Here is a 16,422-nt window from a genome sequence, read left to right as displayed (position 1 = left end):
GGATGAGCCCTAGACCAGCGTATTTAGAAAACATTGAGAGAACACTGTAATAGTGGGATGCAAAGAGAAAACCAATCATACTTGCCAATTCTCTTTTTCAATTCTCTTACACACTGGAAGGAAGGTAAGAGAATTAAAACTCATTACTTCAGAGGACTGCAAATAAAATGATTTTTTCAAGTGGCATTCAGGTTTTAATTAAGACAAAGAGGAAGAAGGAATCTGAGGAGAGGTAGGGGAGTTTGCTGATTCTGAAACAGTAGTTCCAGGGAATATGGTAGAAGGAACAAGGCTGTGTGGAGAAAACACAGTTTACAGTTGAGAAGAGTAAGGATGCAGTGAGCAGTGATTCTTAACCTTTTGCTCACCTACCCACGAGTTAAAAGTAATTAAACACAAATCTCCAATATTATGTAATTATTTATAAATAACTTTTCTGTATTGATGTACTAATACTATATATGTATTATAAAAATACTATATGTGTTATAAAAGATATGTAAAAATAGGAACTTATAAAGAATGAGATAGACGTATCAATAGAAATGCTGATATCTTCCTCCCCACACTCCTGCCAATCCCTGGGATCTTATAGGTCTCAAAGGCTGCAGCCTCAGTATAGCTTAAGGTGGGGACTCTTAGGGGAAATAGGAGCAACCTAGCACAGAGTTGATCCCTACACTCAACTAAAAGCCTTCCCCTTAAAAATAAGAGCAAGAACACTTAAAATTCTTCAGAAAAAAATTTGTAATACTGTAAGACATAGTAAGATTAAATTTGGAGGAAGAAAAAGCATATTATCAGTTATAGGTATTATCATGTGAGATGACATTTAATCTGTGATCTCAGTGAAATCAAATAGCCAAGACATATAAAAAGCAAAAACATATTAAGGAACCACAGATCATTAGAGAAAGAAAGGATTATTTATTGAGTGTATTTGAGACAGATGCCAGTAACTGAGGTGGGTGCATGTTATTAAAAGTTAAATTCAAAAAGGAATTTAACTGGAAAAATCATAACTGAATATCCAGTTTCTTAGAGATAAAAGAGCTTTCCCAGCTTAGAATTGATCGGGGGAAAAAATCGCTTTGGGTACATAAATATTTTAAGCTTCTGTGTTTTAAAACAATATTCAAAAATTGAAAGATGGCACAGTATTTGCAGCCAATATGTTTATTTTCCAAAGAGCTCATGTGATGCACTTTTAATTAAAAAAAAAAAAAATGCAACAAAAATGCTAGAAAAAAAGACCAGAACAGCTCACAGAGAGGAGCTGTTGGGGAGTTCAGTCACAATTACAACAAAAGCTGACTGAAACAGGTGCAGAGCTTGAACAACTCAAGAGATAGGACTGGTTCGAAGAGGGGAGGGTGTTCAGCCATGCTTCAAAAGGTGTGGAGTGGGGAGAGGTGATTAGAACCTGGTACTCAAATGGGTAAACGACCTGGACATGTTGTTAAATATGACTGGTTAAAAGAAAGAGAAAAAGACAAAATTTAGTCACACTTGTGATTAAAGCGATGGATGATAAGTGCTCTTTTTGCTTCTCAGAATTTTTTTTTTTTGTCAGAGTGATATCCAGTGCTGGTTACTGTGCAGTGAAAATGAAAGCATCACGCTTTTTACACTGTAAGTCGGTGTAAATCTATACAGCACTTTTAGAACTCCATTTATTTCCTCTCATTAATACCTAGATGGATCAAACCCTTAAATTTGATACAGAAATAAATGCGTTAATTAATTAAGCTTAAAGCTCTGTAACATGAGTTAGCTCTAAAAGCCTAAGCCTTCAAAAGTAGTTCCCTCAGATACAGCTATTGAAATTAAAAATACATGCAGAATACATAACTGTAGTATTTGTATATTAATGCATCTTTAAAGAAGATATGATTGGGTTGACATAATTGAATTGGAAATCCTGAGAGTAGCTAACATACCAAGCCATGTTCTAAAGCTGCAGTAAATAAAGCAATGATAGACCAGTAGACTAACAAATAACAAAGCAAGATAGACAATATAAAGAATTAGGCCCTTTTATCCTATGAAAGCTTAATATATGATAATGAATGATAAAAGTGGCATTTAAATCAGTGGGGCAGAATGCGCTATTCTTTCATTCATGTATTTATCTATTCAGAAAATGTTTATCGAAGGCCAGGCACTATCCCAGATGCCAGGGATACATCAAACCAAGTAGACTACAATCGCCATTTTCATGGAGTTTAAGTTGGAGTTGTAGTAGAATCAGAGGATAAAAAAATTGAAGATGATTACCTGCTGAGGAGAAAATAAAGCAGAGAAGGGGGATAGTGTTCACAAGATTCCATTTGGTGGGGGAAACATGATATCCCTCCTTCCTACTGTATAAAGGACTGCCACACGGCAATTTGTTAAAAAGCAAACAACCCAACAGAAAATTTGGCAGATTTTTTCCTTTTATTTTGATAGCTATTCCTAATTCATAAAGGAGGATATAGAGCTATCCAGTAAATCTCTAATACCTTTTGAGTAGTGAAAATGCAAAATCAAAGTGAGATAACACAGTTCTGACATTGATAAGTCTAATATCAATTTTTAATTTAATATCAATTTTTTGTGAGTTTAGGAGAAATGGGTGCTTGCATGTGTTATAGATATAACTGCATAGTGGTAATTCGTTTTGGAAGACAGTTTTAAGAGTAGCTCTTAAAGTGAGAAAGGTACTACATATACTATGAGCCAGCAATTCTCATTCTTGGTATCTCCCTCAGGGAACTCTTGAATGTATGCTCAAGAAGGTCTGGTAGCGCAACATGTTTTGTAATGATGAAAATCTGAGAACTACCCAAATGTGCTTTAGTTTGATGTGGCCATAGTGTGGAGCACTGTAGTGCTGCACAGATCTCCTGAGCATATTGTTGAATGTAAGAGGTAAATTATAGGCAGTATATGTACATACCAGTGGTAACAACAATTACCACCAAACTTTACAGCTCTTATCACTGGGAAAGCTATTTAGGATTGTGGTAGCAGAGAGGTTTTTAGCTTCAGCCTTATCTCTAATATTTCTGTTTTTTTAAAGAGATGGTATACTTATTTGTATATATAAAAAAGACCAAAACAATTCTCCCTGTTAGCCTCAGCTCGAGTGGCATTTCCCATTGTCCCAGCCCATATTGTGTATTTTATCAGTATTACTTATCTCGCCCTTGGCAAGTGCTCCTGTACACGTGGTTGTTTTTCTGAATGCCCTCACTTACCTATTAAATTGCAGGTCCCTTTGACAGCTTAGGACCTAGTCCTTTTATTTTTTAAACATAATGCCAAAAGAGAAGGCCTTACTTCATAAAAATTTGTTATCATCATCATTCATCTTGCATTCTTTGGATAATATTTTTGTGTTCTTTATATTTGTGAATAAGAGCCATAGTAAATCAAAGTTTTATTTCTAAATTCACTTAAATTTTGAATTATTAATTAGACAAAACATATTTTAAACATTCAGTCCTGGAAATTGTTCAAATCGTATTTTTCTTTGTAGGTCGTTTGTATGCGATGCAAACGGGAATGAAGATTGATAGTAAAACTCCTGAATGTCGTAAATTTTTATCAAAGCTAATGGATCAGTTAGAAGCTGTAAGTTGAACACTGAAAATTTATTTTCTGATTAATGTTTAAAATGCCGTTTTATTTCATTTGTGTGTGTGTTGTCATTTTAGTTCTTCCTGTTGGCAGCAATCAGCAACGTCATAGCTGAGGAAAAATAAGACACTTTTTTTTTTTCATTTATGTCATACTGCTTAGGGAGTTGTAAGTAGGTGTAAGTCGGTTTCAGTATCTTTACATACACATTATATCTTGTTCCAGGTTACTGTAGATGATCTTTGAGTCATTCTTTCGTAAGTGACAAACCCTTTCTAACCTTCCTTCATGCAGTTACACGGATGATTGATTTGGGAATTCTTAAATGGCTCTTGTAATAATGAAATCGGGGACTTCCTTGGTGGTCCAGTGGTTAAGACTTCGCACTTCCACTGCAGGGGGTGCATGTTCGATCCCTGGTTGGGGAACTGCGATCCCACATGCCGTGAGGCATGGCAAAAAAAAAAAAAAGAAACGGGCTATTTATTTAGTGAAAAGGACCATGAAGGAAGTTGCCTATTGTTTCTTCCTCCTACTCTTGGTCCCATAACAAGATACTCTTATGGTCTAGGCATTTTCCTCTGCTAGCAGAAATGTGGTAGGTGACTAATAAGTCATCTTGAACTATGATGGAACTTCACAGGTTATGTAGAAGCACGAATCCAGGGAAAATTGAAGGATTTAATTGGGTGTCAATGCATCAGGAAGGCAGTGTTAAACCATAGTAACCTTACTTAGTAATCAGGGCTCCACCCTGTGCCTCCCGTGCCCAGCCATCCCAGTGTCTTTTTTAACAATGTCAAGGTTTACTTCTCATTAATGCATCTCCTCCAAGGCAGTTATATTCATAGCTGTGGCTTACTTTTTATTTGCTTATTTAGTTATGTGACCTGCTCAAGAGAATTAGAAACCTAAATATTTATTTGATCAGTTGCATTATTTTGTTTGGAGAAACAAAATTCAGACATCTTAAAAATCAATACACTGGGGCTTCCCTGGTGGCGCAGTGGTTGAGAATCTGCCTGCTAATGCAGGGGACACGGGTTCGAGCCCTGGTCTGGGAAGATCCCACATGCCACGGAGCAGCTGGGCCCGTGAGCCACAATTGCTGAGCCTGCGCGTCTGGAGCCTGTGCCCCGTGACGGGAGGGGCCGCGATAGAGAAAGGCCCGCGCACCGCGATGAAGAGCGGTCCCCGCACCGCGATGAAGAGTGGCCCCCGCTTGCCGCAACTGGAGAAAGCCCTCGCACGAACCGAAGACCCAACACAGCCAAAAATAAAAATAAATAAATAAATAAATAAATAAATAAGAAAATCCTTTAAAAAAAAAAAAAAAAAAAAAAAAATCAATACACTTATACCAGTCAGCCCAGAACTTTTTTTAAATGTTGAAAGTTATTCAGATCAAAGCCTACTTGTATTATGCAGCCATGGGCAGTAGTGTTCTCTCTAACTTTGTATGGGTGCCTGGCCTTCTGACCCGGAATCCTGTCATCTGCTACTATTAACCATCCAAGGTAGCCTGGTGGCACCACTGATGACAACTCAGCTGCCCTTGGAGCCTGTCTGGCCTTCTACTTCTAACACTGCTTCTGTGGATGCAGGAAGAATTTGAGTACTCTTCTTTTGGAGGGTGGGGTTAAGAGGTGGGAGGAAGAATGTGTCTGACACGTAGCAATACATTTATACAATACCATCTCTTACAGACATTTTATATAGAAAATATCTCTTTATTAATTTTACAGCTTAACAATAATAGCTAAAATAACAATAGTTTATGGATAAGACAAAACTCAAACAGTTCTTTATAATACTCAGAATGTAAAATCACATTTATAAAGAGACTTACCAGGAATTTATTATTTAATCTACATTAAATAACAAGGAATTTCATTCCATGGTGAGAACATATCTGCTTGTGCTATAATGTTTATATTTATAGTTGGAACACTTCAAGTATGTTATGTTTTTGCTGCCAGATATTTTATGCTGAAGGTGAGATGAAATGACATGCTCCCACTAAATTTTTCTAGAAATAAATTGCCTACAATTAAATCATTTCACAGTGTGGATACAGTAAACCAGTGTTATATGTGGGGCTTTTTTTCTGTTTTTGTTCAGGATAAGCATGCCCAGACGTCCTTAAATTCCAGTATTCAATCTCTTCTGGGCCTTAATTATGAGAATATGTACTTTGCTGATTTTATGAAAAATCCTCTTGCTTTTTCTAAATTTAATTTGTTATTTTACAATGTTCTTTGAAAAAAGCAATTTTTAAACAGTAGTGTGGTACTCAGATCTAATATTCCAGAAGGTCATTTTACTCCAGTATGACAGTCTGAGTAAAATGTAGGAATTTAGTTTGTTGTTTTTAAAATACTTTAAATTATTGCATGTGTAGGAAAGGGATGTACTGACTGGAAATTTACATGGTTGTAAATTGTGTTGATTTGAGGTATATATTTGTCTAAATTTTTAAAACTTCCGTAATCCTATTCTAAGTTTGTTTTCTTATACCTTACTTAGAATTAGATCTCTAATGCAATGTGCTCTGAGAGATACTTTTTTAGGATATAATGATCCTTCTCATTGTATTTTTCTATATTTGATAGAAGAAATTGAAATAGGAATAAATTAAAAATTTAAATTATGTATGGTTAGGAAAGAATTTCTTAATTCCATTTTTAGGATACTTGTTAGTACATTTGAAATATTTGTCTGATGCTTTACATAGATAGTTGGATGTTTTTTATTCTTGATTATTTTGATATTTAGAGCTAAATTATACTTTCACGTTATCATGAGTGTCTTCAGAATTTTGTGAACATTGGATTTGATTATTGGGAATTTTTATACTTAAGTATACACTTCTGTGAGCCCAGAATCATAAGTTCTGTATCTCATTTTATTTTAGCTTAAGAAACAGTTGGGTGATAATGAAGCTGTTACTCAAGAAATAGTTGGTTCTGCCCATTTGGAGAATTATGCTTTGAAAATGTTTTTGTATGCAGATAATGAAGATCGTGCTGGGCGATTTCACAAGTAAGTAAAGATAGATAAAATAAAAATTATAAGTTTAGTTACTGTATAACCAGAATTTATCCAGTTTTCTCTTGATTACTCTCAGACTTCCTGATTAATGATTTAGATTTTTTTTTTTTGAATCTCAGAATGAGTTTGGGTTACAAGAGAAATCCTGGCTTTTTAAAGAAAATGGCTAAATGAAGAATACCCAGGGCAGATTCATTTTCTTAGTAAATATACCCTAACTAGCCATTTAGTAAAATCTGTGTTGATTTTAGCCAAAAACAGCCTGGTCCAATGATACTGATTTTAAAAATTCCCACCCCTACCGATTCAAGTGATTTGTCATTATTATGATAAGACTTAAATACAAAGAAATACACATGGCTTGATATGGATTCAGATAGTACTGTCATTACATTTTCTAAAATCAAAAGCATACTGTGAAACCTTGTAGTATGGTCACCTGTTGTATGTGTTGTAACTTCCTCCTAATAACAGATTACAGAAGGAGCTCCATTGTGTTCTTGAAATCTGATTTTATTTAAAACATTAATTTCAGAGTGCTTTTATAAACATTGGAAGTTTTTGTCTTGTAGCTACAAGACTAATTCTTACATTTTTCATTTGAATTAGATGAACTTTTCTTTTCTCTTCCAGAAACATGATCAAGTCCTTTTATACTGCAAGTCTTTTAATAGATGTCATAACAGTGTTTGGAGAACTCACTGATGAAGTGAGTATACATTCTTTATTGTCTTATTGGCTGGAGATCAGTATGGTTGCTTTGTATTAGTTTTATTATTACATTGTTTATTTAGAGCAGCATGTCCATCAGAAATGTAGTATAAGCAAAACGTGTAATTTTAAATTGTCTACTAGCCACATTTTAAAAAGTGAAAACAAAAGATGGAATTATTTTTAACAATAAATGTTATTTTTTGTAGTAAGTTCTTTAAATCCAGGATGTATTTTATACTTTAGTGAGTACATAGCTACTGTACTGGTCTCTGAACCCCAGGTTCAGAGTTTGATTTTATTAAGTGTTTAAATATTACGGATCCTGGATGCTGTTAAATTTCTGTACTGTTATTTGGTAAACATTACTGGAGGCAGAGACTTTTTAGTGCTGTTTTTTTCCTATTTTGTTTCTAGCCAGGAATATTATTGTTAAAGATTTGTCTCTATTGTAAAATACATATAGAACTTGACATTTTACAAGATACTTCCTATCCATTTTATCAGTTTGTTTCTCATAAGCACTCTAAGATAAGTAGAGCACATATTCATTTTATATATGAGCAAACTGAGGCTAAGTGACAAACTTGTTGCCTTGAGTTCAGTGTTGTTTTCACTGTAGCAGGCTTTACCATTGACGTGGAAAATTTGTTTTCTGAGACGGGAGATATTAATCTAGAAAGAGAACAAAAGAGAGAGAGAGAGGAAGGAAGGGAGGGAGGGAATGAGGGAGGGAGGAACGGAGGAGAAAAGAGAGTTACAAATGAGACTGATAGAAGCATGTCATATTAGTGATTTGAAATCTATGAAGAACATTGCTTTCTATGAAATGATTTTTTCAAAATGGTGAGCAGCTCAGTGTATCGTTCCAAACAAAACAAAGTACAATCTATCTATGAGATATTTTACATATTCATAAAACAGTACATCAAAACTGTGCAATAAATGCTTGGTTTATATGTAAAATGTAGTTAAGCTCTAGGCCTGATGATCATAAGCTGAGTTTTTGAGTTGGCAGAGATGTGCAGAACATTTCAAAATTGTGCCGAATGAGGGACACTTTTTTATTGTGTGTGACTGTCCCTTTTCTTTCAAAACATCAAGCATCCTGGCTCTTGCCCACACAGCATTCCCCAGTCAGATGACTAGAAACCACCAACAGATATTTCCAAACACCCGCTAGGGTATAGGGAAATGCCCATTGAGAGCCACTGCTGTTAACTTTTCTTGAAATAGAGAAATATAAGAGAAAACTGAGGCCTGGAGTGTGAAAACCACAAATGCGTCTCACTTTTTTGCATTTTAGAGGCCCTGTGGATCCACTGTTTAGCTCCCTTTCTACTCCTGTCTCCTGTTACTACTGATCTGGATTTTTTTTCCTGTTTTACTAGTATGGGGCTCTATACTAAATAGGGCATACAGAGGACATAGAGGTGATTTAAGCATGACATTATGGAAAGCTGTAGATAGGTAGTAGGGTTTTGGTGAGTACCAGGTGGCTGAAGGAGAATAATGAGACCAGATTAGAAAAGTAAGTCATAAGCCAGATCAGACAGATGATAAAAGGCCTGGCATCTTCAATTAGGGGATTTATTGAATAAAGAATTATACTTTGGGGTGCTTGGTATAATAAGACTATAGAATGAACTGGGGTAGGAAAGAACTACAAGTCATTTGGCAAAAGAACTAGTTAATGATTACTGTGGAACTTCGTACAAAGTGGGTTGTCGTTGACCTGAGGAAAAATAATATGTTTAGACTTATATTTTAAAGTGTGAGGTGCAGGTATAGCATCCAAAAATAAATCACCACAAGACTCTCGGAAATAAAAAGACAAGAAATATGCAAAATAGAGATGAAAGTTCAAGTTAGGAGATTAGACAAACCCTCAGGTAAGAAGATAGTTTTGAAAGAGAGAGAAGATGGTCAGGTAAACATCCTGATAAACACCTGTATTTAAAAGGCTAGAGGAAGAAGTGAATAAAGAAACACAATTAGAGAAGTGGATAGAAATGTAAGATATTAGAAGAGAAGGTCATGATAAGGCACAGTAGCAGATCAGTTTGCCAGACACTTCTGAGATGGCTTTTCTTGCCTCTCCTACTTCTTACTTAGAGGAGCTCCTTTTGCCCACGTATCTCAGACGCAAGCACACGGTTCTTTGAAGTTATAACTGCTAACAGTGGGGAACCCAGATAAAAGGTAAAGTAATAGATACAGGAAAAAGAACAAAATGTCCAGAAGTCTTAAGTGAGTAATGTAGGTTTTGTTTTGTTTTTGTTTTTGTTTTTGTTTTACTTAAGGGACACATAAATACCTCCACACATAATTAGCATGTAAAATTCATCTGCATTTCAGAAGGAAAAAACATCTAAGTTTACATATAGGTATCCTTAACAAAGAACAGCTTTCTTAGTTATTTGAACATAGTAGCTAAGGCAAGGACTCTTAATGGGACAAATGAGAGGGCTTCAAAAGGAGCTGGGGAAGAGATGTTTAGATACTGAGGATACTGAAGACTGCACGTAGCCCAAGAGTGAAAGGGACATTTTCCCAAAATGTTTACACTCTTTTCTTTCCCTGTCTAATCACCCAACCTAAGTTTTTCTGCCTTGCATTGGCATTAAAGTAGGAAATAGCATCTGTGTTGGTGATTAAAGGATCCAGAGAGCAGGAGGGGTCTGAAATGGTATGGGAAAAAGAAATTAGGCATTGTAAGGCCAGCATGGAAAGGAAGTCCCTATAATTATTTGATTGGGCTGAGGTTTATTCTTTGGGCCTTTTTGTAAATCCTGCATTTTAAATTAGAAAATGTATGTACACACATTTAGTGTGTAATTATATGCGGGTGCTCTTCACTAACTTACATATGTTTGTTATAACATGCAAAGTTTATACATCCAGTGAAAGTTGTATATATCAAAAGTTATAATTTGTTTGGCATACAATGCTGACATTTCTCATATCCATTATTAAACAGTGATCTTATCCTTATAGGACTAGTGAACTGGTTTTTGGCCATGAACTAAGGTTGACTAAATAAAGGCAGCCGACAAGGAAAGTGAAATACTGGCAAGATTGTCCATACACCAATAACATAATCCCCCAGCCAGCCAGTTTGATCAGCCTAGTTTCAAATTCTATTTTCCCTTACTTTTAATGTTGGTTTTTTGTTCCATCATTTTCCATTTCTAGAAGTGGCATCTTCATCATTATCACTGAGATACAGGTTTATCAGAATAATGATTTAAAATGTCATAACTTTAAATAATGCTCCACTTGAGTGGAATAGGGAGGAATACACTCTAGCTGTGACTTTCGCAGCTCCTACCAAAACAGATAAGCAAAGTAGCCATCGGCATCAACCCTCTCTGGTAGGTCCTCATTGTTGTCTGAGGAAATCTCAGGCTTGTATTTATTTACTTGTGATTTAAGCACTCTATGCCTAAAACAAGACACAAACTAGCAGAACATTTCTTATTTCACAATAACTATTAAAAACATGACATGTTTTAAAAGCTGGGTATAACTGGTTACTCAAAGCATTGTAACTCATTCCCTCCTTTCCACTTTCACTTTAGTTTCATCCTATACTTTGAAAACACTAGCAGAGACAAAGACAGGAAACAGAAAGATGGGAAAAGAATAAGTTTAAGGATTTCAGGTAGGCAGATTTTTTTTTTTTTAATATATGCTCCTGTAGGTATATTTCAGGAATTGCTATTTCTTATTTGTTCATTTATAAAGGAAATGTGGTGGTGTTATTACCTGCATAGTATCCCATAGCTTTTTAATAAAGCTGGAACTTTCTTCAAAATGAGTTGTTTTCCTTGCTTCTCAAAGAATGCTGTTTGAGAAACATTAAAGTCTATAATAACAGAAAATGAGGAAGGGAAAGGCATTATAATTATCTTGTTTTTATTTGTGTATTTTAAAATTATCTTTTAATTTTATCATCTTTATAATCAAGATAATGGGGGTTTTTTAATTATATTTTTTAAAGTTTAAAAAATGGTGTGTTTTTTCCCTGTCAGTTCTGAAAATTTATTTAAAAGAACAGTGACAGTGGTTGTCAGATCCAAGCCTAAACTCCAAACCAAGAGGTCATTTTACCTCTCAGGACTTGGTTTTTCTTCTGTAAAATGGGAAGCCTGGTTGAGCAGATCTCTGAGGTCCTTTGCAGCTCTACCAGTGTATGATTATATGTTCCAAGCATGCAAGAAGAGATGGGAAAAGGAGAATAAAAAGCAAAGATGAAAAAGCAGACAAAAAAAGAAAAGGAGAGAAGCAAAAATAGTTTTAGATTAGAAGCTCCAAAAGGAGGGATGAAAAATTACCCATTTAAGTTATATAAATGATAACGAAAAGTAGAGCCACCAGAAATTATGATAGCAAAGAACTAATTTCTAGTAGGAAGAAAGGAGAAGAAACATGACATGGCAATGTAGGGGTTGTCAGTGTAGGGAGGGAGCAAGACGAACATCTGGGGCCTTCTTATGGCATTTGTACGTAAAGATATTGAGTCTTCTAATTAAATTCCTTTTATTTAACATTCCAGCCTTTTTTTTTTTAAAGGTCGTTGGTTCACAAGCTACATTACTGCAGTTTACCTAATTAATTTTCCTATTTTATGCTCTTTTACCCTGGAACCTATTCTCCTCTGTCATTGTTTTATTGAATAACCTAACAGGGACTTTTCCTTTCCTGGCACTGCAAGTCCAGACGCCTTCTTATGCTACTTCTTACCAGTCCCGTTGTATGTTTGTCAGACTATTTTGCTTACCTCCCGCTCAGCTTTCACCGTTGTAAACTTTGGTTTTTTAGCCTGCTTTGTCTAAGTCTTACCTTCTCTTCGAGTCTTAGCTCCATTATTCTAGCCCTTATATGCATTTCTCCATTCTCTCAACTCATTTAGGATCTTAACTTTATGAGTGTTACACTATAAATGTATTGACTTAAGTTTTTTGTTTTTTGTAAATTATTTTTTTGGCTACGTTGGGTCTTTGTTGCTGCACGTGGGCATTCTCTAGTTGTGGTGAGCGGGGGCTACTCTTCATTGCGGTGCGTGGGCTTCTCATTGCAGTGGCTTCTCTTGTTGTGGAACATGGGCTCTAGGCACACAGGCTTCAGTAGTTGCGGTGCATGAGCTCAATAGTTGCGACGCGCATGCTCTAGGGCACAGGCTCAGTAGTTGTGGCACACGGGCTTAGTTGCTCCACGCCATGTGGGATCTTCCCAGACCAGGGATTGAACCTGTGTCTCCTTCATTGGCAGGCAGATTCTTAACCACTGCGCCACCAGGGAAGTCCCTGACTTAAGTTTTGTATATCGTATTTTGGAGTAGATTATACTGCAAGTCCTCCAAGGGGAGACTCTCATTCTACTCTTACATCTTCTCTGGCAGTAGCTGTAAATTTGCACATTGGGTACAATCTCAGAGTAAAAACAGTAGCTATTTAGTAGCTATTTAGCTATAGATATTTCAAAAGTTGCTATAGTTTAGCTTTTCATTTTTCAATCTGTAGATGAAGATAATGTTCAGACTTGTTTACATGGAACTTCTTTCATAACTCATCTAAAATGTAATAGATCTCATTTTTCTTGGTCTATTTCCTGACATTTTTTCCTTTTAATTTCATGTCATTATTCATAGTTTGCAGTATTCACAGAAATTTTAAAAGTCTGTATTTTCTTTAGTCTTCAACTTAAAAAAAAATACTTTGTTGCTATTCTGTTTCTGAACATTCCTATCTGTTTAGTTATTTAACTCTTTTAACTGTGCTTTATATATACAATTCCATCTCAAAATTTGATTAAATTTGTTGTCATTGTAAACTTCTACCATTCCTATAACTGTCTTGGAATCAGTGTCCCAGTTTTAGGTATAGAGTTACCAGAAGTATATATTAAAATTTTTAATTTTGTATTTTAAAGCAAGTGATGTTCAAAATATAAATAAGTTATTTTTCTACTTTAACATCTTGTATTAACTACTTACGGCCAGTATTGATAGGCTTTCTTTTATCGTACTTTAGATTTATTTCACTTCTAGCAATGTTTGAGGAGCAGATACCATTTTGCCTTTATCTGTTGAGTTTCTGCTAATTTGGGGAGTCAAATGAACATGGCATGTTTTCCTGCCCTCACAAGGTTTGTGTTCCAACTTGGAAAGGGAAGCAGAATAACTGAGTATGATGATATATGGTGTAGTAATGACAAAATACAGTGACACGATCCAGTTCTACCATTTGCCTGGCACTGTGCTTAGACACTTTAGATATATCTTGTTTCACTTTCACAACCCTGAATTACAGTGAGAAAACAGAATCAGAAAATAAAAGTTCCTTGTCCCCAGATGCTATGGCCCAGAACAGTATTAACAAACTCTGTGTGATAAAGGTCCAGCATTTTTTTCTTCTTAATTTCCATTCTGTTGCAAACTGATTGTTTTGTAAAATATAAGTAATAATTAACTAGAAAAATAAAACCTTAAAAAGACATATAAAATACAAGCCTAATTTGCTATAAGTTTCCTAAATGCTCTCAATTTCTGTACTGTCTTGTCACAAAAGTGGTAAACAGTTTGCAGGCCAGCTCTGGTTCTGGGACCATATTTTGATTGGCACTGATCTACATCCCTCTATGGGAGCTCCCAGAGAATCCTGTTTGTATCTCAATCAGAGACTCTCCCTACTCGAAAAACAGGGCTGCAACATAACTGGAATAATAATGTACATGAATAGCTGTCTGCAAAGGAGGTAGTACATGAATAGCTGTCTGCAAAGGAGGTAGTCTGTTTAAGGTATTCATTTGCACTGTAAGGTTCAGAATTAAGCAACATCTTCTTGCGAGCCTAGAAAACCATGGTAGATCAGGAGAAATGCATATACTTACAAAATTGTGTTTTGTACATACACCATACCTTAAGTTTTCATGCTCTCACTGTACACTGAAGGTCTCATTCTTAGTAATTGTAATAATAAATAGAAAGATATGAGGGTACTATTGTCTCTCTTATTAGAGTAGGAATTTCATGTATCTTGTATTCACTTCTGTATAATAATTGCCAAGAACAGTGTCTTGTACCTGATCTTCAAATAGTTGTAAATGAATGAAATATTTTTGTATGCAATGTTAGTATAATGTGGTTCAGAATACTGCAGGCATTGGCCTCAAAATCCCATATGCCACTTCATAACTGTGTGACTTTGGGTAAGTTATTTGACTTATGTAAGCCTGTTCCCACATCTGTAAGATGAAGAAAATTGTTACACCTACTTCTTCAAGGTGTCTTGGATTTTAAATGAGAAAATATATGTAAAGCCTTTAACAAAGTACCTAGCATATAGTAAACGCTTAAAAATCATTAATTTTGCTTTTATTAGCTGATGGATAATGTTCTAATATTTAGAGAGGACATCCACGTAAAATAGATGAAAATTTTAATGGAAACTATCCTCATCTACTCAATCTTATATATTAAGATAAATTTATTCAGAAATAGGCATATTATGTATTATTACTACTATATTTGGAGGCCCAGCATGTACAATTGGAGTCCCAAAAAAGACACTAGAAAGAAAATGTTGAAGAAATAATGACCATAGATTTTCTAAATTGGGTGAAAAAAATAGTTATGGAGCCAAGAAGCTTAGTGAACCTCAAGTGAAATAAATACAAAGAAACCATACCTGAGAGCATTTACTGGTTGTGATAGTCCAACCAGTAAAGTTCAGTGATGGAAGAGGAAATCTTGAAGGAGCTGTCTTGGGAGATGACACATTATGCACAAGGTAACAATGCTTTGAAGGATGGGTGGCTTCTCATTTTTTAAAAAAGTTGTGGCAAGAAGATAATGAAATTGGCATATTTAAAGTACTGAAAGAAAAAGGAAACAAGCAAAAGAACCTGACAGCTCAGACTTCTATGTAGAGCAAAGCTACCCTTCAAATAATGAAGGTAAAATAAAAGACATTTTTAGATAAATTAGTTCATTACTAGCAGATCTGCACTAAAGTTCTAAAGAACTAAAGAACAGCAGAAAGGAGGTTTTTCAAGCTGAAAGAAAATGATACCAGATGACAACTTGGATTTATAGGAAGGAATAAAGTACACTGATACAGTGTATAAGTAAATACATTAAAAACTATATATTTCCTCTTTTATTCGTTTCTTTAAAAAAATATATATGCCATTTAAGTAAAACTTATTGTAACTATACATATATATTTGGTAATCCACCCCCCCCAAAAAGGCAGGGAAAGGGAACAGAGGGAAACAGAAGTAGATAGGACTAATATAAAACAAATAGCAAAGTTTAGGCCTACATACAGCTGTATCAGTACATACTATAAATGTAAATGGAGTAACACTCCAATTTAAAAGTAGAAAGCAAGTCCTAACTATACTATTTATAAGAGACATCCTTTAAATACAGAGACACAGATATTTTGAAAATGAAAGGATGAAAAAATATTCAGTGCAAATACTAAGTTAGCAAAATCTGAGGTGGCCATATTAATATTAGATAAAGTAAACTTTAAGGTGATGTTTTACCAGAGGTAAAATGGGACATTTTGTTATCAAGAAGATATTACAGTTCATTAAGAAGATATCACAGTTATAAATGTCTATGTACCTAATAGCAGTTTTAAACTTTATGAAACAAAATGTGATAAAAATAAAAGAAAATATAGAAAAAAAGTCATAATTGTGGTTGGAGATTTTAACACCCCCCTCTTAGTCATTAGTAGGATAAATAGTTTAAAAGCAGTAAAATTATCTAAAATGAATAAAGACTGCCCACATCAAATATTGGCTAGAATGTGTGAAAACAAGAGCTTTCGTACATCGCTTGGTGAAAATGTTAGATGTCATAACCACTTTGGGAAAAGATTTGGCAGATTTTTATAAAGTTAAACATACACCTACCTTTTTACCCAGCAATTCCTTGGTGTTTATCCAAGAGAAATGAAAACATATGTCCAGAAAAGACTTGTTCAGGAGTGCTCATAGGAACTTTATTCATGATATCCC

At 34.9% G+C, this 16,422-nt stretch overlaps 1 protein-coding gene across 3 annotated transcripts in view; it reads left to right on the top strand.

Annotated features, from left to right (window-relative positions):
* The window catches only part of VTA1 (vesicle trafficking 1), an 80,784-nt gene that overhangs the window by 22,198 nt on the left and 42,164 nt on the right, over nucleotides 1–16,422 (top strand). For 2 of the 3 annotated variants that reach the window (XM_007171312.2, XM_007171310.3), the window contains exons 2-4: nucleotides 3,524–3,618; nucleotides 6,539–6,666; nucleotides 7,309–7,384. In XM_007171312.2, the coding sequence (XP_007171374.2) occupies nucleotides 3,524–3,618; nucleotides 6,539–6,666; nucleotides 7,309–7,384 (299 nt within the window). Of the gene's footprint in view, nucleotides 1–1,573; nucleotides 1,633–3,523; nucleotides 3,619–6,538; nucleotides 6,667–7,308; nucleotides 7,385–16,422 lie in introns of all 3 variants that reach the window. The other variant, XM_057527856.1, reaches the window with a different exon arrangement.

The sequence above is a fragment of the Balaenoptera acutorostrata genome, chromosome 14, assembly GCF_949987535.1.
Source record: "Balaenoptera acutorostrata chromosome 14, mBalAcu1.1, whole genome shotgun sequence".
Taxonomy (NCBI): domain Eukaryota; kingdom Metazoa; phylum Chordata; class Mammalia; order Artiodactyla; family Balaenopteridae; genus Balaenoptera; species Balaenoptera acutorostrata.
The sequence above is the reverse complement of the archived record's forward strand: the minus strand, read 5'-3'. Positions and strand labels throughout refer to the sequence as shown.